At 46.6% G+C, this 27,058-nt stretch overlaps 1 protein-coding gene across 2 annotated transcripts in view; it reads left to right on the top strand.

The window, feature by feature from the left end:
- Positions 1–27,058, top strand: part of MTUS2 (microtubule associated scaffold protein 2) — a 524,310-nt gene that overhangs the window by 411,142 nt on the left and 86,110 nt on the right. For both annotated transcript variants that reach the window (XM_004577560.3, XM_036493410.2), the window contains exon 8: positions 5,443–5,654. In XM_004577560.3, coding sequence (XP_004577617.2) covers positions 5,443–5,654 — 212 coding nt within the window. The remainder of the gene's footprint in view (positions 1–5,442; positions 5,655–27,058) is intronic.

Genomic DNA, 27,058 nt, shown 5'->3' with positions numbered 1-27,058 from the left:
AGATGACTGCTGATGAATTTTTAATCCTCTCGTTCCATTTTCTAAGGCCTCGTCCTCCCCAAAGCTCAACCTTTGCACGCAACCTGTTTATAGCTCAGCCTTGGCACGCACACTGTTTGCATTCACCTCCTGAGGACTGTTGAGTTGTCAGTTGTCACTGAAGATCAGTATAAGCTCTGTCTGTCCCACTAAGAGTGACTTGGTCATTTTCTTGGGGTAGTTTCAATGGATAGGCTAAGTCTGACAGTCAAACTAAATCAAGAATGGGGCAAGCTTTGGACAGAAGGAGGGAGTTGTGGATTTAGAGTTTCCCCTTAACCCTGACACATTAGTACAGAAAGGATAGGGTGACTGCAACATGGATGTTAGTGGCAAGTACATTTGGTGCAGTGGAGGGGGCGGGGGGATTGGAAGGGGGTGTCACAAGCCCTGGAGGCAGAAGTGGATTAGCACTGACCAGACAAGGAATGGCTTGAGAGCCAGGACTGGGCCTCTTTACCCTGCTGATTCCCCTCACTTGCCTTCATTCATAGAAGAAGTGCTCAAAGTGCCCAGATGTATTGGTTCCCTGTGAACCACAGGCCATGAAACAAATGACATCAGGTCTGTCTGTAGGTGATGACAAAAATGCCAACCTAGCATCTTTTTCTTCATCTGGTTCATATACAGGAGGTACACTGTGGCTAAGATTCAGTTAACAGCTGGAAAGTGTACCCAAGCTTTCAGAAAAAGGCTGGCGTTTCTCTCCCCAGCCCCGCGTTGAAAGTCTGCAGTCCCTCATCACAGTGTCCCATCTCAGCTGGGTGGATACTGGAAAGCTCCTGTGGGAAACCAAAGCTTTGCATCTTGAGGAAGAAATTTAATACAGATAAGCAGGTTCTGACTGCCTGCTTTGCTGCTTTGAACTTCACACTGCCTGAGAAGCAATTAAAGATAAAACTACAAGGAACAGGGAGTGAGGAGATAAAATATCCCAGCATCTGGATGTGTCAGGGTGTTGGGCCAGGGGAATGGTGTGACCCCCCTGCAAAGCCTGCCTGGCAGCTCTTCCCACACAGTGTTGGGGTCAGAGGTCAGATAGAAGTCGCCATCACCATTTTTCATCCTGGCATCCACCAAGTGCCCTGTGAGCTCCAGGTGGCCGCCACCCTCCAGTTCTCCTTCCCATTAGGTCCTTACTTCCTAAGCAGATTAGCATTTTTGCTTTGTTACGTGCTAGCTGCAGAGGGGAGACAGCAAAAGCCAATACCTGTTCTGCGACAGGTGAAGCTGACTACATATGAGTCAGCTTCTTTGAACATGTGCTCTCCATTCCCAGAGTGGCTCATCTTCATGGGCCACCCTGGTGATGCATTTGCAAATGGGTGGGCAGGTAACCAAGTGAACTGTAAACAGGAATGAACTGTTAACAGAGTTAAAAATTGACAGTACAGGCAAGAGTACTGTTTTGAATGAAGACTAAAAATACACCGCTTACCAAAAAAATATCATTAGTCTCAGGCAGAGTTCAATTTGATAAATATAGAAAGTGGCAGAACCCTTCTCAACTAAAAGCAATAGAGAACTCCACAGTCACCCTCAAGTTTTCCTTCTTATCATCTCAGGAGTTTGAACCCTAGTCTATGCTGTGGGTATTTAACTAGTACAAACCAGGAGTCCCAATGAGAAGCACTTAACCTCCAACCTGCTGTTTTGGTCCCCAAAGCTGATGCTCTGTGGGAAACTCTGTGTTGGTTCAGAACCTGGGTGTTTGGTAGCCCCAGGAGAAGAAGTTTGAGTTGAATATGTTGTTGAACAGCACTCTGGAATGTTGAGCACTTGAGTGAGACTGAACAATGGCCATGATGTCAAAGTCAGTGCTAAGAATAGGATATCACTGATCCCTTCAATATAGTCCATTTACCGCTGAGTATCATTTCTAACGTCTCGACAATCGTGATGATGATGATGACAACAGTGATGACAGTATTTGAAGGTGGCAGGCCATAGGAGCCATCTCACCCAGGAATAAACCTGACAGCAAAAAACACACAGCTCCCTGAGTGTTTACAAACACTCACCGGCTCAGAGGTGACCCTATCTGGCATTGATGGCAGTCTGCTTTCATTCACTGAGCTGGAAGTAAGTTTTCCAATGTTCTTTGTATTTCTGGAAGAAATGCCTTCTATTTAAACAATGGCCTCCACCTGCCATTCACCAAATTAATCAAAGCACTGGAGAATTTTATAAACTCACCAGCCACAGCAATACAAAGGCGAACAGTAGTTGTGGGGAGGGGAAACCCACCATAGACCTTAGGTTGTTTCCTAGAGTTTAATGCTACCTACATTTTGTTAGTATCTCTATTTGTTTCATTTTCTGAACTGAGGCTATTGAGATAAAGTACATATTAAGATTGATTTGCCTACAATATGCAAGTGAAGTTCCTAAAAGACTGTATTCTGCTGTCATAAAGAACAGTTTCCAAGAAGCCATAATTTTACTGTTCTGCTGTCCCATTGACAGTAATTTAAGAAATGTCATAGGGAAAGTCACATCTCAATCTCTGATGACTTGTTAAAAGAAGAAAGATTTAATTAAGATTAGCATGGTTACCATTACATTTGCAATCAGAAGCATTGGGATCAATTAACCACTTTTCCCCTTATGAAATGAGGTACTTGTAAGTTGGCAAGCCCGTAACTCTCCCAACTCTCGGGATATGGGGTTCTGGAGAGGCTACCATTTGCTGGTTGTGTGTGTATGTGTGTGTTGCACTCTGATATTGTGGAGACAAAAACAATAAAAGAAGAAAGAGCATTTGAAATATTAAAGTGGAGGTGGCACAATAGCTCAATTGGCTAATCCTCTGCCTTGCAGCACCATTATCCCATATGGGTGCCAGTTTGTGTCCTAGCTGTTCCACTTCCTATCCAGTTCCTGGCCTGTGGTCTGGGAAAGCAGCAGAGGATGTCCCAAGGCCTTGACATCCTGCATCTATGCGGGAGACCCAGAAGAAGCTCCTGGCTCTGGCTTTGGATTAGCTCAGGCCATTGTGGCCATTTGGAAACTGGGTCAGAGGATGGAAAATCTGTCTCCCTGCCTCTCCTTCTCTCTGTAAATCTGCCTTTCCAACAAGAATAAATAAATCTTTACCATATATATATATGGTGGTTGTGATGGTCAGTGTCCTTGTTCTTTCTCCATAAGGGAGAATGAATTGCTGGAGCAAAGGAATGTGCCCTTAAGATGTAAATCCATAGTCAACTACAACTTCAAAACTTCTCCAATTGCTAGTGGATTCCATGTCTATGAGCCTCACACAGAGCAGCAGTGGTCCCAGGAAGACACCTGCTCCTGTCGGCCTCTGACTGTGATGGATGAATGGATAGATGAGCATCTTTCTTGCTTTTCCTCCCTTCATTGTCAGCCTAAAAGTAGTCTATCCTTGTGCCCCCCAGTCCCTGTTCTGAACCCCAGGGATACCTTTCGTTTGCTTCCCCCATAGCACCTCTCATTTGCCTGCCAGGAACCAGACCTCAGAGGGTTTTGTGGATCAGGGTCAGGAATAAAGACTTCCTTCTTGCTGTCATAGAGAGCCAGTTGAGAGAGGGAGGTCCTCACGGATCAGGAGCTACCTCCCATTTACAAAGATCAGTCCCCATACTTGCCATTCTGGCCAAAATTGGGAAGGATGACAACAAGCAAGACTTCCCATTAGAGAGTAAGTGGTGCCGGTGGCTTGGGCTGAACTTTTACCCATGGAGGTGGCATGCAGTCACTGGGCAAACGTGTTGGAGAGGACCTGATAGGGCACTGGGGCAGCCAAGATAGTCAGGATGGACCTGAATTTGAACTTGAAGATGGTCATCAGACCAACCACCTAAAGAGAGGGAAGGGACGGGCCCAGCACAGTGGCCTAGAAGCTAAAGTCCTCACCTTGAACTCACCAGGATCCCATCTGGGCGCTGGTTCTAAACCTGGCGGCTCCACTTCCCATCCATCTCCCTGGTTGTGGCCTAGGAAAGCAGTCAAAGATGGGCCAGGGCATTGGGATCCCTGCACCCACGTGGGAGACCTGGAGAAATCTCCTGGCTCCTGGCTTTGGATTGGCGCAACTCCAGCCGTTGTGGTCCCTTGGAGAGTGAATCATTGGATGGAATATCTTTCTCTCTGTTTCTCCTCCTCTCTGTATATCTGACTTTGCAATAAAAATAAATAAATCTTTTTAAAAAAAAGAGGTTGCTAGGTAAAGAGATTTTTTTTAAAAGCCTTTAATTTTGGGATGGTTACCATTCATGCATACTTGTTTATATTTTTTAATACTTGTAACCAATATAGTTTTCTTTTTGGTGATCAAGTTGTCTCAGCTTTGGTCAGGGGAGCCCTTTCAAGCTGCCCTTTGTGACTTCTGACCCCTTGCTCACCATCAACCTCAGAGGGATTTCTAACACCCAGGCTTGCCTTATACTTTCCTAGTTGGAATGAACTGTTTATCCAAGGAGTCTCCATTGTTCTTAGTGAAAAGCAGTATACAGAAACCAAGGTATGGAGGTTTGGAACATCGATTGCAACTGGACCTTCCCAGAGGCGAGAGTGGTGCAACAGTTTTCTTCCTCTGTGTGATATCCTGACTACACAGTGATGTAACCAATTCAAATTTAGCATAGCAGATTTTTCTCTTATGTTTTGTTCTATATTTATCACTTTTGTCTTAAATCTTGAAAGCTAATAAAATTAGCATGCCTCTTTTTTTCTCCTACTAAAACATGAAATTATTTCCAAAATTACCATACTAGCACCATTTCTTGCAATAAATCTCTGAGTAAAGCTTTTTTTTTTTTTTTAAAGAAAAAGTTGTGGGGTTAGTCTAAGTTTGTCTTTTACCTGCGTTGATTGGCTTAGGTCCCAGTAGACATTGTCCAAGATTAATCTCCTCAAGAAAATTAAAAAAGCAACTGACTAATTTTTCTAAACAGGCTTTGAAGAAATGTTGGACACTGAAATGAATTTGGTGATATTGTCTATTATCCTTTTTCCAGGCATAAAACTTTGAATGGTGCAAATAAATATCTGGGTTTGTTTTCTTTTAATCCTTAAAATGGCCAACCGTGAGCAGTTCCCTCTCCTTGCTTGTGTTGTGCTTTTTCTGTAGAAGAAGCTGTTGTCACACTTGATTTGATTTGTTTTCCAGTTTATTTGAGAGGAAGAGGCAGTCAGGCAAATCTCCCATCTGCTGGCTCACTCCCCAAATTCCTACAATAGCCAGGAGCCAGGAACTCTGTCCAGATCTTCCACATGGGTGACAGGGATCCGACTGCTTGAACCATCAGCACTTCTTCCCAGGGTCTTCTGTTAGCAAAAAGCTGAGGGGGCAGGACCTGTCGCCGACACGGCTCCCTGCCTGCTCCTTGTGTTGAGCTCTTGTTCACAGTGACTGGTTTGCTTTATGTGTTTCTCTAGGATATCCAAAGCAGAGGACGACAGCCCCTCGGAATGGGTTTGCAAGCAGGCCTGACCTACAGGCGCGTGAGGCCGAGAGGCAGCTGGTGCAGCGGCTGAAGGACAGGTGTGAGCGGCAGGCCCGGCTGCTCAGCTGGGCCCGTGGGGAGCTGCGAAAGGCAGCCTGCGGCTTCGACGCTCTCGCTGTGTCCACGCAGCATTTCTTTGGAAAGGTGAGACTGTATTTGAAGCATGTGAAAGGGCCCGTTTAGGAGATGGGCTGGTGCAAGGTGCAGAGGGTAAGGGGCTGTGTGCGTTTTCATGTGGCTCGGGGGTTGGAATTGAGTTCTGATTGTCAGAAGGTCATGCGGAGTGGCCGGTGGCAGGCTTAGTATTTGGGGAGCCAAAGTTATCTTTTATATGTCAAAGACGTTAGTTCAAAAAGAGTGATACATAAGCTTAATTGCAAATGGGAAAAGTTAGTAAGAAAGGGGGAAAGAAAGAAGATACACATGAACATTGTTGAAGGTGCGACGTTTGGGCCAAGTGGAGCGGGTGACTGCAGTATTAAGAGGAAGTGGTTGGATTCTCAGGGTTCTGCACTTCTGGTGATGGAAATGGATGCACAGGCAGAGGGGAGTGTCGTTGGGACCCTGACCACAATGGCACAGTATACGACGGTGGCTTTCCCCGCACGCTGGGTTTTGATAAGGCAGGGAGCATCAGTTTCTTCTCAAAGTGTCTGGGGCTCCTGAGGCCATCCTGCCACTCTGTGTGTTATTGGCAGGCGGGCACTTCAGCTCCTGGACAGGAGGGGAGGCTGGTGGCACTTGGTGTCTGGCTGCCACTGGTGCCACCTTGAAATGCCTGCAGGAGAGAACGGATATTGGTATTGGGGTTTTAAACCTTGGCAGTGAGCATTCTGCATATTATATGTGGATGTTCTGCTGTGCATAAATGGGAGGACGTAGAAATGCTCCCCAAATCAGAAGGTGGATGACCTAAGACCTGGCTAATTGGAAGAAGAAAAGCAGAAAACTTAAGGATAAGTGGCACCATGCTTGCTGACACCTCCTACATTTATCCTCTGAGCCTTAAAGTGGGGAGGACCTGGCTCCAAGATAACCCAGATTCTCCCTAAGCTACTCTTTCTTAGTATTATTCTTTTTCTTCTACTTAGGGCTTCCAGCAGAAAGAGTCATTTCTCAATTGGTTGTTGTTGTGAGGAATAACAAGATAAATGGATAGCACCCAAATTCCAGTTTCACCAATAACTTTAGCCTCTCACCAAGCAACATTTTAGCACCAGCCATAAACAAACCCTTTGAATCTTATACTTTTCCTCATAGCCTCTTAATGTTGGTGTCAACCTTGAGTGACTGAAGAGGCTGTAGCTTCCCCATTCCCATGAAAATTAAAATGACGAAGACATTTCTGAGGTGCCACAAAGATTTGCCAGGGTAAATGCAAAGTGACTTTAGAGAGTTTCTAGAAAGGGGGATTTAAAGATACGTTTATTTGGGCACATAAATTGAAAGGCTCACCAATTGAATGGCAAAGATGGAACATACTGCTTTGAGAATCAGTGTTTCTTGCTGGTGAGCTAAGCAGAGACTCCCAGCCTTTGCACATGCCGTGGGAAACACCTTGCGTGAATGTGTGGGGACGCACTGGCATGGAACGCTTAGTAGAGGAGCAGCAGCAAGCTCTCTGTTCCTTCAGTCTTCCCCTCAGTCAACTCTTTAAGAGAAGGAAGTGGACCCAGTGTGGTAGCCTAGCAGCTCAAGTCCTCACCTTGAACACACCAGGATCCCATATGGGCACCAGTTCTAATCCCAGCAGCCCCGCTTCCCATCCAGCTCCCTGCTTGTGGCCTGGGAAAGCAGTCAAGGACGGCCCAAAGCCTTGGGATCCTGCACCCACGTGGGAGACCTGGAAGAAGTTTCTGGCTCCTGGCTTCAGATCAGTGCAGCTCCAGCCGTTGCGGTCACTTGGGCAGTGAATCATTGGATAGAGAATCTTCTCTGTCTCTCCTCCTCTCTTTGTATCTGCCTTTCCAATAAAAATAACAATCTTTAAAGAGAAAGAAGCAGCATAATTCATTGAAGGTTAGCGGTCATGCTTATATCATTAAGCCCTCTGTGTGCCCACCAGCGTCACCCAGACCTTCGAGAAAAGTTTCATGGGGATGAGTAGCTGCATTGGACCAGTTGGAGCCTGTGGACCCCACATTCAGCATCCTGGCAGAGGGAAGAGTCGCTGTGCAAAGATAAGGACCAGTTCCCCGTAGCTCAGTGTCTGCCCCAGGATGGCTCCTAGCTGCCCATGGACCAGACGTGAATGTTCTTTCTCTGCAGTTTGCCCCGGGCTCAGAGATCACAGAAGGCTGGGTGAGCTGTGGACATCTCCAGCAGACCCATGTGGCGTGACATGCCAGCACAGTTATGAATTTTGTTTTCAATAAATCCTAATCCATCATTCCATACAGGCCACTGAAGACATCATGACACTTGGCCTCCCCATACAGTGTATTCTTTTCTTTCTAATCTCTACTCTTTGCCCAGGAATGTTCTAGAAGGAAAATGAGACATGGGTTGTTTATATTACATTTCCAATGAAACCTCATGTGTTCTCAATAGATTGCCACTTATTCCAAATTAGATCCGGAGCCCTGTCATGGGGTGGAGCACCAGAGAGAATAGATACAGGGCAGCCTCTAGTGATGGAGCCCCCTGAACAAGCAGGGCAAGGGAGCCCAATTCATCCCATGTTCCTTGTGAGTAACCCATGTTTATTGCTCTGTATGGGATATGAGCACAGATGAGTATGCCAGCCATGAAGCAGCAGAGCCACTCCAACCAGCCTGCCAATATGGCATCTTTATGCTCCTCTGGTCAGAAGGCCTTTCCAACCCTTTGTTCTGTGAGGAATACCTGTGTGTCTGTTGTACACTGTCACATACTCCTCACAAAGCGTGATACAACAGAGAGTGCATGGGGCTGCCAGGAGCCAGATCCATCTCTGCTACACTCAGCTGCTGCCAGTCCCTCCATGAGCCCAGTCTTCATCAGCAATGGGAGAAACATCCTGGTCTTTGCATCCCCCTGGTGGAGTCACCTGGGACCACTGGTTTATGTCTCAGCTTCCCACATTCCCAATAAGATTGATGCTAACCCTTTCAAGATTGTTGTGAGAATGGGGTGTATTAGTGAGCAAAAGTATTTTAACCAATAAAACTCTTTTTTTAGTATCAGGAACTCTCCCAGCACCTACCTGCAGTGGAATAAAACTCATATAGAATGTGTAAAGGGAATTCCTAGCCCAAGACACGGATTTTATTACACAGTTGAATTTCCCTAACCTAAAAACCTCAAATCTATTTTTGGAGCACCAGTGTGACCCACAGGTGGGAACTCCGAACTCTGATTTTATGGGATGGATCACAGGCAAAATCTGAGCTGTGTACAAGGTATATGTATGTAAGGTGTGCGGTCAGCTGTAAGGTGCCTGGGAAACATACGTGAATTGTCTCCACACCTGAGGCCCCTCCCTGAGATATCCCATGTATGCAAACGTTACAAAATCCAACATCTGAAGGTATCAGAAATTCAAAAATGCCTCGTCCCAGCCATTTTGAGTAAGGGGCACTTAAACCTGTATATGTTCGTGAAAACGTGGTTTGCCCATAAACGTACTGATGACATCAAGTGTGTGCAGGTATTGGTGAACATCTGATGACATGAATGAGGTATTGGAAATAAGGCTTATCACTAGAGGAAAGAAGTCAGGGGCCAAGACTGTGGTGCGGTGGGTGGGCAAGCCGCTTGCTGCCTGCTGGTGATGGCAGCATCCCATCTCCCAGCACCCTGTCTGGGTACACCTCTGATCCAGCTCCCTGCTAATGCACCTGGAAAAACAGCAGGAAACAGCTCCACTTCCAGAAGAATGCTGCGGAATTGCAGGCCCTGTGTCCTGGCAATTGTGGCCTTTTGAAGAGTGAGCCAGTGGGTGGAAGACCTTCCTCTTACCCTCTTTGCCTCTCACTGTAATCCTGCCTTTCAAATAAATAAAATACAACTTTGAAAAAAAAAAAAGAAAGAAAGAAAAGAAATAAAGCCCTGATAAGAACTGTCCATTTTTGCACACGCCAGCCCCTCCAGGCACCAACTGGAGTTAGGAAGCCCAGAGGATTAGTGGTGGAGCCTACAGCTGGTGCTTGCTCTTGGCAGAGCTGGGCCTTGCAGGCTGTGCTGAAATACGCCATCCCAGACCTGCAGGTGGAGTGGCCCTGAGTCAAGTGGCCTGTTTCTGTGGAATGCTGATCTGTAGCGGCCCCTAGTGGCTCTTCTGAATAACAGCCCACCTAACGCTCTATGCTAGAGACAAGTTTGAGGCCGTTTGCCGACATTCGTTTTAGTAAAGATTTATGCTTATCCATTGTTTTCCATATTGATTGTTGTCAGGTTATCATGAATTTTACGAATGTGAGTGGAGATAATGGATTTTCACGTTTTTTCATTTATCAGTAAATATGTGATAACAAAAGGCATGAAAATGAATAGGTCAAATGTTTATAACTTTCTGTTTGAAAAGTAATACTCAACCTCCCTTCTTCCCAACGAATATATATTTAGTATTTTTACTGTTTAACCTTTATTACAAAAGTGTCTGATAAATACAGAAAGATGTAAGATTAACTACCCAAAGAGTCGTCATCTAGTCTTAACCCTGCTGTATTCACCTGGTCTGTTTTACTATTGTTTGTTAGGGTGTATGTTTTTAATAGATTTATTTATTTCATCTTGAATTCACTTATGTAAGTGAAGGATCTTGAGAAAGCCTTCCTCGACCATATGAAAGGACCCCAAACAGTAAAAATACAGAGCTTCTATGTATCAGCCACCTGCTCTGACCTCAGCCCTTGGCTCACAATGTTCAGTCCTCACAGCAACCCTGACAGTGCTGTGTTCTTCTGTAACATTTGGGGAAACAAGGGCTCGGGGAGCTGTTGTAGCCTTTTGAGACAAGTTCCTTAGAAACTGTTGGAGCTGGGCCCAGCATGGTAGCTCAGCAGCTGGAGTTTTCACCTTGCACACACCGGGATCCCATATGGGCGCCGGTTCTAATCCCAGCAGCTCCACTTTCCATCCAGCTCCCTGCTTGTGTACTGGGAAAGCAGTCGAGGACGGCCCAAAGCCTTAGGACCCTGCACCCACGTGGGAGACCTGGAATAGGCTCTGGGCTCTTGACTTTGGATAGACACAGCTCCGGCCGTTGCAGCTGGTTGGGAGTGAATCAACAGATGGAAGATCTTCCTCTTTGTCTCTCCTCTCTGTATATCTGACTTTCCAATAAAAGTAACTTTTAGAAAGGAGTAAAGGTAGCAGTAGTGGAGACATCTGTCAAGTGGTGAGAATGGCATTGGGAGGGGAAGTCAGGTCCTGCCGTGTTGGACTGTGGGCTACAGGAGGACCAGTCTTAATAGACAATTCTTTCTCACAGCTTCCACTTTCATCTCTGACCCTGCTTTTCCATGTCTTAGCAAGGTGACCCTGGGAATGTCACCTTGTCTGTGCTTTCGTTTCCTTAACTGCAGAGAAAGAAAAAAAAAGAGGTGGGGGGCTTATGTGGTGGCCTAGAGGCTAAAGTCCTCGCCTTAAACACACCGGGATCTCCTATCGGTGTTGGTTCATGTCCTGGCAGCCCCGCTTCCCATCCAGCTCCCTGCTTGTGGCCTGGAAAAGCAGTCAAGGACAACCCAAAGCCTTAGGACCCTGTACCCATGTGAGACACCCTGAAGAGCTCCTGGCTTCTGGCTTCAGATCGGCTCAGCTCCAGCCATTGCAGTCATTTGGGAAGTGAATCATTGGACAGAAGATCTTCCTCTCTGTCTTTTCTCCTCTCTGTATATCCGACTTTTTAATTAAAATAAAATACATCTTTTAAAAAAAAGTGCTGGATTCAAAACACCAGTATACCCGTTTCTATGTGCAACATCCGTGTTGTTCTAACTCTCTAGGTAGTTTGGATATTGGTAAAGGAGAGGGGAACATAACTGTGAAACCAAAGAAACAATCATTCAAAGTTTAACACAGCGAAAGAACGAGAGATATTCAAGGGGACATTTATCCTCTTGCCTTAGTCAGAGGGAAGAAGGAGGGCCGTGCACGATGGTTCAGTTGTTAAGTGCTGGGATACCATATGGGCACCAGTTCATGTCCCGGTTGCTCCACTTCCCTTCCAACTTCCTGCTTGTGGCCTGAGAAAGCAGTTGAGGACAGCCCAAAAGCTTTGGACTCTGCACCCGCGTGGGAGACCCAGAAGCTCCTGACTCATGACTTTGGGTCACTCAGCTCCAGCTGTTATGATCGTTTGGGAAGTGAACCAGTGGATGGAAGACCTTTCTGTCTCTCCTTTTCTCTGTAAAACTGATCTGCCTTTTCAATAAAAAATAAATTAGTCTTTTTAAAAGGGAAATGAGATGAAGAGTTGGAAGGGCTTGAAAGGAGAGGGAGGCAGGCGTTGGGCTGAATGAGTAGGAGGAGGAGCCCTGTGGGAGGGGAACCCGAGCCTGTGCTGTGGTGCCTCCTCTGATCCTCAGGTTCTCTCAGTGAGTCAGGAATGGTTCCTGAATAAAGATTTGGGCACCGGGGAGCTGTTTGCAACAGTCAGTGACTCCTCCCAACTTCTCAGGGTGTGGCTGGGCCAGGTGCACCTGCTGTGCTGGCAGTATCTGAGTCTTTGAGTCAGGGCAGGGTGTGTAGCCCGGGCACTTTGGCAAAATGAACCTCTGTAGGCTTTAGCCATTCTGTGCCTTCAGAGTCACCAAGGCGAGGTCTTCCCCCAGCCCTGGGGGTACGGGAGAGGGAGGGCGGTGCTGATGCTCCCCAGCGCAGATGTTCCCGCTGAGGAGCACTCCCAGCGCAGTGATCAGCCTGCAGCCACACCAGAACAGTAAGCTGCTGCTGCAGCTTGCTCCCTCCATCCGAAAAGCTGTCCTTGGCACCAAGTGTGGCACTCCCTGCAGGCACCCTGCTCTATGACGCTGTTCTCTTCCCCTTGGCTTTATTTTCAGTAACCAAAGGCTTAAGGGAAATGTGAGCCGTGTAGGTTGGTGTTTCAGTCCATTACTCAGCGTGTGACCCCGTGGGAAATAGGACTGAAGTGGTAAATTGGAGGCCACATAGGTGGTTCCCATGATTGTTGTATTGAAATTATGTGCTTGTTACAAAAGCAGAGTCCCATGGAGCAGGTAGAAAGAATTGCCTCCTTTTGCTCTGAAACCCTCGAGCTGAAGGAATGTAATTGTAAGGCCCCGAATATAAAAATATCCCCAATGTTAAGGGGGTAGAATCCTCCAGATGGTGAAAAATCCCGGGGCTGCAGTGTCAATGATGGAACATCGTTGGAGGGGAGGGGGAAGATGAAACTCAGAAGAGCATCATCTTCTCAGTGTTTATGGAAGTGGCTACCAAAACCTGACCCCACCCTGATGGCAGTGCTCATTTGATGGGAAGCTATGTTATAACAGTAGTAGATCCTTGATTAAGGTTAGGATGGGGCCTTGTGCGGTGGCCCAGAGGCTAAAGTCCTCAGCTTAAACACAATAGGATCCCATATGGGTGCTGGGTCTAATCCCAGCAACTCCACTTCCCATCCAGCTCCCTGCTTGGGGCCTGGGAAAGCAGTTCAAGACAGTCCAAAGCCTTGGGACCTTGCACCTGCGTGGGAGACCTGGAGGAATCTCCTGGCTCCTGGCTTCGGATCAGTGCAGCACCAGCTGTTGCAGTCACTTGGGGAGTGAATCATTGGACAGAAGATCTTTCTCTATATATATCCGCCTTTCCAATTTAAAAAAAAAAGAAGGTTAGGATGAATTGCCTCATGCAGTCCACCGTCTAGTACTCTTTGTCCTAAAGCACTTACGGTTTCACAATTAAATGGCATTCTTTTTAAGGTTGAAACCTACTCTTTTTTGTAATAAAGTATAGACTGGTGTTCATGTTATTTGAAAGGCAGAACAACAAGAGGCAGAGACCTGAAGTCTGGAACCCAGTCTGAGTCCTCTACATGGTGGCAGGGTCGCCTTGTCCCCAGCAGTGGGTGGCAGGCCTCCGCTCCTCCTCAACAGAGTGATGTACCCTAGTTCAGAGACAAAAGTAGAGCAAGTTAAACAAGATCTTATTAATGCATATCACAGCGATGGGATGGGCTGGTAGCAAGAACATGTCATCTCTTTTCTTCCTGGTTTGAGCTTTCATCCGTGACGTATGAGATGCATTGACTAGGAATGTGGCCAAGACATTGATGAGTGGCGTTTGTGATGGACGCCTGGAGTCATGTATCTTGGGACCTTCTGTGCATGTGACTACGAACTAGATATTTCTAGGTTGCCTGAGCTCCATCTCACCAGGACATTTTAAAAAACTCAACGGCGGGCCCGGCGGCGTGGCCTAGCGGCTAAAGTCCTCGGCTTGAAAGCACCGGGATCCCATATGGGCGCCAGTTCTAATCCCGGCAGCTCCACTTTCCATCCAGCTCCCTGCTTGTGGCCTGGGAAAGCAGTCAAGGATGACCCAGAGCTTTAGGACCCTGCACCCGCATGGGAGACCCGGAAGAGGTTCCTGGTTCCCGGCATCGGATTGGCACGCACCGGCCCGTTGCGGCTCACTTGGGTAGTGAAACATCGGATGGAAGATCTTCCTCTCTGTCTCTCCTCCTCTCTGTATATCAGCCTTCCAATAATAATAAAATCTTTAAAAAAAAAAAACTCAACGGCAAAGGGGGTGACTTCAGGTGACCCCCAGAGGAGAGCAGGGTCCTTGGTGTTACCCTTGGAGGAGGGTCTTGTGTCTCCTCCCTAATTGTTCATTCCTAATTACCCAAATGACACGGAGTACTTGAGCTACTGCCTGATGCTCCCTGTGGCACGTGTTAGCAGGAAACTGGACCAGAAACACAGCAGCTAAGACTCCAACCAGGCACTCTCAGGATGGTTTGCAAGAACCTCAAGCAGAATCTTAACCACCAAGTCAAACACCTGCCTTAACATTATGCTAATACAATATTATGAAATTCAGAAAGCTCCCCTCCAAATATAAACAAATTGAAGGAATGATCAGTTTACAGGCATAATTACTGGGCCCCCTTAATCTGCTAATCCTCCCCTTGTAAACACCAGGGTCCCATACAGGTGCCAGTTTGAGTCCTGGCTGCTCCACTTCCCATTCAGCTTCCTGTTTGTGACCTGGGAAAGCAGTAGAGGATGACCCAAAGTCTTGGGACCCTACACCCATATGGAAGACCCAGAAGAAACTCATGACTCGTTGCTTTGGATTGGCTCAGCTCTGGCCATTGTGGTGACCTGGAGAGTGAACCAGCGGATAGAAGATCTTCCTGTCTTTCTTTCTCTCTATAAATCTGCCTTTCCAATAAAGATTCTTTTAAATAATAATATTTACTGTCCAAGAAGCAGAAGGACAGCTGCCTAAGCTCAAACTCTCCCCCACCCAAAAGTTGCATTGGTGATGTTTCCTGGACCTCAGCCTCGTGCCAGGTTCTAGCTCCAGGGATCTGACTAGCAGAAAGGGCCCTTGCTCTGTGATTCCTCTAAGCTCCAGTGACCCAGAAAGGCCCTGTGGTTCTTTTTTTTATTTTTTTACATTGCAGTATGTGACACAGTTTTATAGGTACTAGGATTCCTCCCACCCCTCCCCAAGCCCTCCCCCCATGGTGGATTCCTTCACCTTGCTGCATTGCCACAGTTCAAGTTCAGTTGAGATTCTTTCATTGCAAGCATATACCAAACATAGAGTCCAGTATCTTATTGTCCAGATAAGTTCAACGGCTTGTTGGGGAGACCATCTCTGGTCTGAAGGTAGAGCCGGCAGAGTATCATCCCGATCAATTAAAAGCCCCAGCAGAGAACAACAAGGAAAGCCTAGAATCAGACAGGAAGTGGTCAGCGTGGACTCACTAATATCTTACTAGGTGGGACACAAAGATTAGTTACTCCTCACTAGGGCATCAAAGATTTCTCTGCACACCCCTCCTAAAACTGTTCTGCACCCAAACTGTTGACATATGTGTTGTTAGAGTTATAAGCCAGTCTAGACTTCCTGAAAAAACAAAAAGCCAGGTTCACCAAAATTACGCTTCAGTGCTATAAAAAGGCCCTGTGGTTCTTCCAAGGCTAGACGCACTCAGCTCCCCACAGATGCTGTGGAAGCTCCCAGTAACTGGTTTCTCCCAAGATCGAAGGTGGAAATCCAGCCCTTCCCAGGGAGTGACTAACGCAGGAGGCTGTGTCTCTGGGAGCAGACACTGGGAGCTAGCCAGGGGAATTGTTGTCCAAGGAGCCCGGGCCCTTTCCCGCCCTCCTCTGGTGCCTTGTTCCTAACAGGTGTGACACAGTTGGTAGCTTTTGCTGTGGTTTCCCATGTGGGATCAGAACTGGCATCTCTTTGCCTGTAGTGAGTTCAGGTGTGAGCCATCCTCCATGTACCCATTGTTTCTCTTACACAGGTGTGCACACATGCATACACAAACACGTGTGCGTGCATGAGAGAATGAGAACTATTTCTGTTTCCCCAGACCGGCAACTTGCACTCTGAGCATCTTTTTCATGCTGTACTCCCTCCATCCTTGGGAGATATGAAACTTAGATTGCCAATCCTGACTTCCTGCTACAAAAAAAGAGACACTCAGATCTCCAGAGCACAGATGGGAGTGTGCCGAGTGCCCAGGGGATGGAGGAGCAGTGATGCCCCAGCTGGGACAGCCTGGCCCTCCCCGAGGAGTGTGAGCCCTTTCAGGAGACAGAGGTAGGAGGTTTCAGTCATGAGACCAGACAGGGGGTAGGACCTTGGGTAGAGGGAGGAGGATCGGAATTTGCCCGGATCCTGGAGTGTGAGACAGAGTCATGAGGTTTGGTGCCTTGAATGCAAGGTAAAGGAAGATTGTTGGGTGTTAGGGAAAATTATAGGAAAAAGCTGTGTTACAAGAAAGCTGGCATGTAGCTGGCTCTGCAGCGGGTGCTAGGAGGAAAGCCCAGGCAGAGAAAACAGAAAGGGCTCTGAGGATAAGGCAGTATTGCAGGCAGGAGGTGACCAGCCTTGGGAGTCCAGCTAAAAGGATCAGGCAAAGGCAGGGCCTGAGGCCCCCACGATGGGCCTGACAAGGCAGGGGGGAGATTCAGGGTGCTCCGCTTGAAGACACAGGAAGGGCCTTCCTCACCCCAGCCCTGGCTACAACCATGAGGTCATTATGGGACAGTGCAAAGCTGTGCTAACATTGGTACTGAATGCAGGTGGAACTTAAAATGGTAAAGGCAGCCCAAGCCTGGACTCCCTTCAAAAAATTTCTGGAACTGTTTTATGCATCCATAAGCCCTCAAGGGCTGGGGAAAATGCAACACCACCCAGAAACCTAGAGGCATCAGCGTGGTGGCTCCCCCCCAACCCCCTTGAATACTTCTGGGTCCCATATCACCTGTCCCTTTAAAGCTCAGGGCACTGTGTGATACAATGTGTTGAGCTGCAGCATGGAAGACCCATGTCCCATATAAGAGCACCTGATTCGTGTCTCTGCTGCTCCTCCAATCCAGCTTTCTGCTAATGTGCCTGCGAGTCAGCAGGTGATGGCTCAAGGACCTGACCTTGGCCTGGCCCAGCCCTAACTCTCGTGGACATTTGAGGTGTGCACCTGAGGACAGAAGAGCGTTTTGTTTTTCTCTCCCTCCCTCTTTCCCTCCCTTTTAAATAAGTAACTCTTAAAGAGGTAAAGTCTGAACCTCTACCCCCATGCTGGGAGGGGTGTTTCCCGTGTTTCTGCCACCACTTCCAGGTATCTAAAGAGAGAGGCTCTGGCATGCTTCCTGTCAAAATGCCCTGTGGGCTTCCCACCACCCTGTGGGCAGACAGCTCCATCCAGAACCAGCAGCTCCATGAACTACTCAGACCGGGGATCTGGGTGTCAGGAGAGAAAGGGGGTGCACTACAGAGGCCCACTTGGGGTCCTGTGCAGAAGTGACATAAAAGGGGATGGGATTGGCAGGAGGGTGTGTGCACACAGAGGAGCAGCGGCACAGCAGCCTCCCTGTAACACCCCCCTTTCCGGCCCCCTACCCCGGGTCAGGAGACAGGAGAAAAGAAAGATGAGGACCCTGGGGATGCCAAATGAAGGAGGGAGGGGTTTCTGCAAGATGAGAGTGATTGACACTCCTGGGCCAAGCCTGGAGAAAGACTCGAGTTTGGCGCTCCAGCAAGGTATGTGAGGAGAGCGGGACCAGCAGCTTTTGCTGATCATTTGAGATCCCCTGGCTAAGCCAACTCGGGCGCTTTCGGCAGGTGAAGCGCGCACTTTTCGCGCTGGGAAGTGGCAATGGCGCCATCTGCAGGACACAGCCTAGAAGTGATCCGAGATTCTAGGAATTGTTACAGACCCCTCCAGCTCCTGGGTTAAGACCTGCTTCCCCGCCCCTCCACGCTCGACTGGAGCGGCGCTTGAAGTGAAAAACACAACAGCTGCATTCATTCTTTTTAAAAATTGCATTCGTGACAGTCACATTACCGCAACAGCAAAAATAAGATGTATGTGGTACATGGTCAGCGGTTTGCCTAGGAGATGACTCAGAAAGGCAGTTACAAGCTGCAAAGGTGTGACATGGGAAGCCGGGAACACTTCATTTCAGTCCCAGGAAAGAGGCAGAGCCCATCCCGTCTGTCCTGCCAGCTGCAGGAGAAGCATCTACAATCCCAAAGTAGCAAATATCAGTTATGGGACAATTTTCTTGCCAAATGGAGACTTACTCCTAAGTCGTGCTGTGACAGAATGGATGTGAGCTGATCTAAAATTCTTCAAGAATAGCTCAGAGCCCCCAGACAGAAAGCATGGATGAGGAGATCCGCACACATGGACGCACTGATTGAAATCTCACACACTACCTACCTCATTTATGTGCATTTATTCAGCGTTAATTTAAATGTTTTAATTTTTTCAAGGTGGAAATAGCAGCTAGCGTGATTTGATCATCTCATGTTTAAAGCATGTATGTATTAGGGCCTATACCCCATTAATATGAGCCATTAAAATAGTTTTTTAAATTCCTCTTCAATACTGTGACCCTAAATCTTATGTCCAGTTGAAAGAATTTGGGAGCCAGAATTCTGTGCTTTTTTGTTTTTGTTCTTATTTGAAAGGCAGAGCTAAAGAGAGATCGTCTACTGAGTGGCTCACAGTTCACCGGCATAGCTCTGTGGGTTCTTTCCTCAGCTCAGCATAGAATTAGAATGCCAGAATCAGTTGCAGAGATTCTTCATTTGCAAAGTGAACAAGTGAACGTGACAAGAAGGAAGGGGGATTCATCTCCCAGAAGGGATCCAGGAGATGTGGTATCTCCTGAAAGGAGAGGGGCTGAGGTTTTGTGAGGTGTCTTGAGTCTTTAAGAATTTCCCGACTCCTCATTGCATCCCTCAGTTGGACAGGGACCCCTCTCTTGGATACCCGCCTGGGCAACAACCTTAGGAAACCTTCCCCATGGCAGTCTGCTTTCAATTAGGCCGTTACTGTACTGCCCGCTTGGAGATGGCCACCCACTGGTGAGACCCAAAGGGATGGCTGACCGTTGGTGAGTGTCCTGACGTCTCTTTTCACTGGGGAGTCTGGCTTCTCAGGATTTAAACAACATCCTGTTTGTGGTCATTGCAAACAGGAGGCAGTGAGATATTGACCCAGGGAGAAGGGCCTCACGGGGCTTGACCCCGGGCCTGATGGAGAATTTTAGCAGGCTTGGTAGGTCTATCCTAAGTGCTTACCAGAACCAGGTGGAAAGCAGGAGCCAGAAACTATACTCAGACATCTCAGGTGAATGGCAGGGACCCAAACACTTGAACCATTTCCTGCTGCTTGCTAAAGTGCACTTTAGGGGGATGCTGTGTGGGAACCAGAGGTAGGACTGGATCCCAGGGACTCCAACATGGGATCCTGGCAGCTTGACTCGCTGTGCTACAACACCCACTCCTCAATGTTTATTTTAAGAAAAAGACATGGAAAGTATAAGAGGAAACAAAGAATAAATGCGATGAGTGTAGAACAGTTTCAAAGGTGCTACAAAATACACAGTAAAATAGAACTAATCAAGGCCCAGCGCAAAAGCATCGTGGTTAAAGTCCTTGCCTTGCATGCGCCGGGATCCCATATGGTCGCCGGTTGTAATCCCGGTGGCCCTGCTTCCCATCCAGCTCCCTGCCTATGGCCTGGGAAAGCAGTCGAGGATGGCCCAAAGCCTTGGGACCCTGCACCACGTGGGAGACCCAGAAGAGGTTCCAGGTTCCTGGCTTCAGATCGGCACAGCACCGGCCATTGCAGTTACTTGGGGAGTGAATCATCAGATGGAAGATCTTCCTCTCTGTCTCTCCTCCTCTCTGTATATCTGGCTTTCCAATAATAAAGTATTTAAAAAAAAACTAATCAGAAACAATTTTTAAAAATCCCCACTATGTTGCCCAAGAAACCCAATTTAAACTCAGTAACTGATGAAAAGTGTAATAATCCTGAATGCACCTGTCCCATGGAGGATCCCTTCCAAGCACCAGGCGTATTTTGAAATCACAGACAGTAGGAAACCTTATATGTTGTTTTTCTCTATACTTACATGCCTGTGGTGAAGTTATTTAAAAGTGAGGCATAAAAGTGAGAAACCAGCAACCATGACTAGTAATCAAGTAAAAAGCCAGAACGGTACATCGTGGTCAACGCTGTATGAATGCGAACTTTCTCTCAACCTGTGTAATGCTGTGCTGTGCCTTTTTCTTGTAATGAGATAAGACAGTGCAATGCCCACCTGTCGAGATGAAGTGAGGGGATGACCAGGTGTAAGATGAGCAGTGTTAGGGTATTGGGCAAAGGCAAGTGTCAGCTGCACGCAAGCATTGAGATCCCACCACAGATGACCTGATCACTGAAACGCTGCTTAGTGAATGTCATCTGGCAGGCACACACAGGAAACACTACACAAAGGATCCCAGTCACAATAGAGCCAGGGCCTTGTGCTCCTTTTAAAACTTACAAATTGCTTATTTCTGGAGGTTTGCATTTAGTAAGTCAGACCCCAGATGACTCTAGGTAGCTGAAGCCATTTGAAAACAACGAAAAAGGGGGGTGTTGCTGTAAAGGAACAAAGATACACTATGCTAACTCAAATCAAAGGAGAACCAGAGAGCAGGTGTTGGGTGCAATACAAGGGGCTGCTTGGAACACCCACAACCCATGTCGGAGTGGCTGGGCTCACATCCCAGATCTGCTTCCAATTCCAGCGTCTTGCTCATGCACACCCTGGGAGGCAGAAGATGATGGCTCAAGTACTTGAGTCCCTGCAACTTGTATGGGAGACTCTGGCTGATGCCCAGGCTCTTGGCTTCACCCTGACCCAACCCAGTGCGTGGTGGGCATTCGATAGGTGGAAAATCTCTCCTTATCTGTGTGTGTCTCTGCCTTATGAAAACTAAGGAGCTGGAGTAGCTGTTACACTTGCAGACAAAGCAGGCTTCAGAACAAGGAAGACTATCAGGGATGAAGAGGAGCATTACCTAAAGACAAAGGGATCAATTTTCCCAAGACAAAACAGACATGAGGATAGCAACTGATATTTTAGGCTGATACTGTTGGGTGTGCAGTGACGTACATACTCCGGTGAAGTTCAGTTGCTGAGAGCTCTGCTGTTTCAAACACCTGCTGAAAAGCTTCCAGGAGTGTAACTACCTGACGTGTTCTGGGACTTTCTATGTTTTATGCAGGTCAGTTCACATCTTCACGTGACCCTTGCGATGTAAGCATTTGGATATTCATTTTATAAATAAATTAGTTTGCGTTAAATTATGTGTTACTTCTTTCAGCAAATATTTATCAACATGTGCAAGATCTCATAATAAAATGGATGTGACAGGAATCCTCTCTTCAGGAAAATGCCAGGCAAATATCCCATGTGCTACTTGTCAAAACCTCTTTGGTTCCTCAATATTGTTGAAAGAAAAGAGCTCTTGGTATCCCCATTTTGCAGAATACACAAGAGAAGCTATTCTTCACCTCAGGTCTCATTTGTACAGATAAATCTTACAGAGTTCATGTACAGCATGATGATTGCAGCATAATAAATCTGTATTGCATATTTTTAATTTCCCAAGTCAAATGATCTTAAGTGTTACCACAACACTCATAAAAAGGTAGCTGTGTGAGATAATGGATACCTTCACTGGCTGGATTGTGGTATCCTTAAAGATATACGAGTTTTATTTGTGGCTCATTCCTCAGTAAAGCTGGAACCAGAGAAGAGACTTCATGTAAATCTCCCGGGCTGCTTCCAAATCTAGGTTGCAGCTGCCACTATTAGAACTATGACATTTTATTGATAGAGATGTGAAATTGATGTATCATGCTAAATTCACCAGTGGTCAAAATGCTGAAGAGGGCAGTTCTGCCCGTTAGCACAGATGAAGAGCCTTATTGCAGACCCTTGCCTCTGACCAGGGCTACGTGGGCAGTTACAGTTCTCCAAAAGCCCACCTGGGGAAGCAGGCGGTTCGCCTTGAGGTTCGGGTACCCAGAGAGCTCAGTTTCAATTCCCTGCAAGAAATCCTGACTCCGGCTTCCTGCCAGTGCAGACCCTGGGATGCAGCAGGTGCATAGTAGATTTGGATGGCCCAAGTAGTTGTGTCCGTGTCACCTACATAGGAGACTTGATTGAGTTCCCAGCTCCTGACTCTAAAGCCACAACAGCTATTGCAGCAATTTCAGGCCTTTGGGAGCAAGCTAGCATACATCTGTCTGTCTGCTCTTTCTCTGTCTCTGCCTCTCAATAATTTTACAAATTTTTATATATATATATATATATAAAGATTTTTTGTCCCTATATTGGTATATCAGTAGGCCAAAATCTATGCAAACCAGCACCTTGACCCCTTGCTTAAATGGCTCCCTCTGATATGTCTGCAATGATAAGCCAAACATCATCCAACAATTTGTCACTGTGAATGGAGCACCGGTACCTTAGTGGTTACCAAATCCTAGGTATTGGAGGTTGCTCTGTTGAGAGTAACTAGTGACTTGGCAGTGTGTCCCACACCTAGAGAAAAACACCCATCTATAGAATACCGTGCAGCGTGTGGAGTCAGGTGTCAGAGCAGTTGGCAGCTAAGGGAAGACCATAGGAGACTCAAAGATCTGAGCAGTCTTGCAGAGCTGAGATGTCCAGAAATTTCTTCCCTCCCTATGTGGTGAGATCGTTTTTACTTCTTCAGGTCTTGAAGTGTAATCATCAGTAAGGAACAGCTCCTTGGAGTGACTGCTTCTCGTGCAAGGGCTCGGTCTGGAGACAGGCTCTCCTTGGAGTCCCAGCTCTTGGTAAGAGCAGCGGAGCATCGTCCACTTAAAGCAGTGATAAAACTGGGCAGACTGCATGGGCAGCTATTTGCAGACCCACTGAAGGAATAGGTACTGGGGAAAGAAAGATTAGAGTTTGAAGCATCATGGAATGCCAACTAAACTGTTAGTTAACTTTTTGCTCTCCAGCATCCCTGGGCTCAACTCAGTGTAGCTTGCAAGTAGACATTTGGACTGAAAAGAGAGCTCCAGAAGAAGCTGGCTAAATTAGCAGGAAAAAAAAAAGGAGTTCCTTGTAAGAGAGAGCTGAAGAAACCTGCTTTTTTCCTTCCCCTTTCCTCTTCCCCTTCCCTTCCCTTCTAAGATTGTTTTTATTGAAAGGCTGAGTTACAGAGAGAATGAGACAGAAAGATCTTCCATCTGCTGATTCACCGTCCAGATGACCACAATAGCCCAAACTGAGCTGATCTGAAACTAGGAGCCAGGAGCTTCTTTTGGATCTCTCATATGGGTGCAGGGTTCCAAGGCTTTGGGCCATCTGCCTCTGCCTTCCCAGTCCGTAAGTAGAGAGCTGGCAACTAAGTGAAGCAGCTGGGACATGAACCTGCACCCATATGGGATGCCAACACTTGCATGGGAGGATTAGCCAGTTGAGCCATGAGCCAGGTCCAGAAACCTCTCTTCGTTTCACAAACATGATTAGTACATAGATGTGCAGTGGCAGCACCCAGCTCCGGTCAAAGCCAAGTGCTGAGAAAGGGGAACTTTCCTCTGCCTGGAGGAGCTGTGATTCTAAGAAGGTGGGTGGAGCTCTCACTGCTTGTGTCCTCTGTCTTCTGCCAGTTAGCTACAGATGGGAACCCCAACTGGAGGAGGTGCATGGCCAAGCCCAATAACTGAAGGCCCTATCTTTGGGACAGGAGGATGAATAGAGGGTGTCAGGGAACTGGAATGGGCTCTGGAGATAGGGAATAAGGGACGAACTTAGAGAAGTGACACCTTAGAATTGTTTTTTTTCATAATCAAATCAAAATCACAAGTTTATAAATTTGCCAAGAGCAGCCAGCTGCTGTTATATAGACAAGGACCACGTGGCAGTAGCCCATAGCTTAATGGTCTTGGGGTGTTTGGAAGGGTGGGGCAGTTTGGAGAGGTGGCCAAGTGGGTGGAACTGAGACTGGTTGATTTTGTTCCTTGGGGACTGGGTGGGTGGATAGGGGTGTAGAAGATGGGGTGCAGAATAATACAAGGCACAGGTTAGATTGTTCTTTTGAAATGCTAGAGCCAGTCCCTGAAGAGATTGTCTCTGTTTACTGTCTGGGAGCTATGTGACTGAAGCATGTGTCCTGGCTCCCTCAATCCTGACTCTGGGTCTAGCTAGGGAGCTGGGACTGTGGTTCCTCCTGGGGTGGTTTTATCTGCAGATTGGATTGATTGAAGTGGTGTTGTTTTGTTTATGCATGAAATACTTGTTCCTCTAAGAACTTTGCCCACCCTGTGTCCCTGTGATGTCCTTTGCCAAGGAGGAGATTGTCATCTGGCCAACCTGTTTTACCCTTGGAACTGTTCGTAAGCCTGCAGGCTCACCTCTAAGCTGCACACGGTGAATTCCTCCCTCACATCACAGGCAGACTTTGAGAATCGAGCTACAGGATAGACTTCCACCAAAGAGCCACTCTGGCCACTGTGTGTGCATATGTGGAACAGATGCTAACAGCACTTCAAAAGCACTGAAAGTGACATTGGCCTTGGAAACACAACACACAGCCTGAACTGTGCCTGCTCGTGATTCTCTGTACATTTTGAACAAGACCCAGAGCCTCATAATGTAATATTAAAAAGTTCAGAAGATAGTCTAAGCTACTCAGCATACAAAGAGGTAGCAGAACCTCAGGCAGTGCAGAGCTCCCATGAACAGAAAAGTCAGGATAACACAGATGTTGGATGTCGCTGGCAAAGATGTCAAATGAAACTTTTTTTAATGCTCCAAGAAGTAAGGGTAAGCACTCTTACAATAAATGGAAGGGATAGACTTCCATTAAAAAAGAACTAAGTGAAAACTTTAGCACTGAGAAATGCAGTTACTGAAACCAGAAGCTCAAGGGATAAAGATGGAAAAAACCTGTGACTTTGAAGGTACATCAATAGATATTGTCCAATCTGAACAAAAGAAATAAAACTTAAAAAAAAAAGTCTCAGGAACCTGAGAAAACATTACAAGGTATAATATCTTTACCATCAGATTTCCAGAAAGGGAGGAGAAATAATGTGGCATAGGAAAAATAATGAAAAAAATATGGCTAAAAAATATGGTACAATACACAAGCCTATAGATTCAAGAAGCTAAGTGAGCCCCGCCAAAAACAAGCCCAAAGACATCCATACCCAGATAAATATGAATCAAACTCCTAAAAACTAAAGACAGAGAAAAAAAGTACTGACAGTAGTAAAAGAGATTACAGTTGCCTAGAAAAACAGCCATTCAGATCATTGCCAAGTTGCCGTAACCCTGGAGGCCAAAAGGCGATGGAGTATTTTCACACTTCTGAAAGACAAAATGATCAGCCTAGAATTCTGCATCCAGTGAAGATATCCAATAGAAATAAAAGTGATGTAGACATTCTTATGAAGCAAAACTGAAGGAATTCACTGTCTGCATCCCTTGTCTGAAAGAACTGTCAAAGAAATTGTCCCTACAGACGTGAAGAAAGTTCCATGGGAATAAAGAGCAACAGAAACAGTAAATATTGATTCAACCCATAAGACTATTTTTCCTCTTAAGTTCTTTATAAGATTCCCAAAAGTTGAAAGCCAAGTTTACACTGATGTCAGTTGCAGCTTGCAGACTGCATGGATGTGGCCCGTGAGGGGAGTGGACAGAATCTGTCTGGCAAGAGGGTATTCACACCACCTATGAATCAGCTAACTGTGCCTACACTGCGGAAAGTCACAGCTCTCACACCAGCCGCCGAAAAATTGTTTGAGCTGTAATCAAGAGAACGATAGGTTAACATGAAGTACTAAAAAAGTCCAAATAACCCAAATAAATGCAGGAAATTAGTAGGGGGGAGGTGAGGGTGGGAAGAGAAAAGAAAAGCAATAAACAGAAAACAAAATGGCAGATTTAAAACATGTAGTCATTACTTTAAATGCAGTCATTTCCACCAGAGGTTAGCAAGCAATAGTCCCATCAGATGCCAGTGACACACATCTGGTCCTTTCAGCCTTCAGAACTGTAAGTCAAATAAACCTCCATCCTTCATACATTATTCCATCTGTGGTATTGAGTTGTAACAACAAAAAATGGACTATGACACGGTGAAGGTTTGCCAGTCTGTGCTCTAAACACAACCATTAAAAGGCTTGGACAGCTGTTATAGCACAGCTGGCTATGCCACTTACATCTCCCAAGAGGGTGCCTGTAATGGAGTCCCACTTCCACTTGTGATCCATATTCCTGCACCTGCCCAGCCTGGAAGACGGTGATGGTGCAAGCAGCTAGGAGGCTCGATGAAGTCCCAGGAGCCTGGCTTTGTCCTATTAAGCCTCAGCTTTGTGGGCATTTGCAAGACATCACTCTTGCTATCTCATGCTGTGCCTTTCAAATAATAAAAAATAAATGGATAAATTTTATAAAAGATTAAGATTGTCAAAATGTGTAGAAATGAAGGCTTATGACATGATGGCGACAGGAGAAGCACTTCAACTATAATAATGAGTGTAAGTTAGAAGTTTCGGGGCTGGCATGGTGAAACAGCAGGCTAATCTGCCTATGTCACCTTCATCCCCCGTGGATGCCAGATTGAGACCCAGCTGCTCCACTGCTGTTCCTGCTAACAACCTGGGAATGCAGCGAAGGCTGCCCCAAGTCTTTAGACTCCTGGACCCATATGGGAAGCCCAGAGCTTCTGGCCCCTAGCTTCAGCTCTGCCCAGCCCTGGCTGTAGCAGCCATTTGGGAAGTGAACCAATGGGTGAACGATCTCTCTCCTCTATTTCTCCCTTGTTCTTTCTCTGTAATTCTGACATTCAAGTATAATAAATATTTTTTTAAGTAAAAAGGTGAAAATGGAAGCACAGATCTAAAGTTCAATGAAGGGGCTTTTACTTTTAGACAAAGTAAATTGCAAAGCAAAAAATTTTTTAATGCCATGCATGAAGAGGAATATTGCAGGACTGGCATGGCAGTATGCTGCAGTAGGTTTAAGCTACAGTTTGCAATGCCAGCATTCCGTATCGGAGTTCTGATTGAAATCTTGGCT

The sequence above is a fragment of the Ochotona princeps genome, chromosome 12 (assembly GCF_030435755.1).
Source record: "Ochotona princeps isolate mOchPri1 chromosome 12, mOchPri1.hap1, whole genome shotgun sequence".
In the NCBI taxonomy this organism is placed as follows: Eukaryota; Metazoa; Chordata; class Mammalia; order Lagomorpha; family Ochotonidae; genus Ochotona; species Ochotona princeps.
This window is presented reverse-complemented; position numbering and strand designations above follow the sequence as displayed.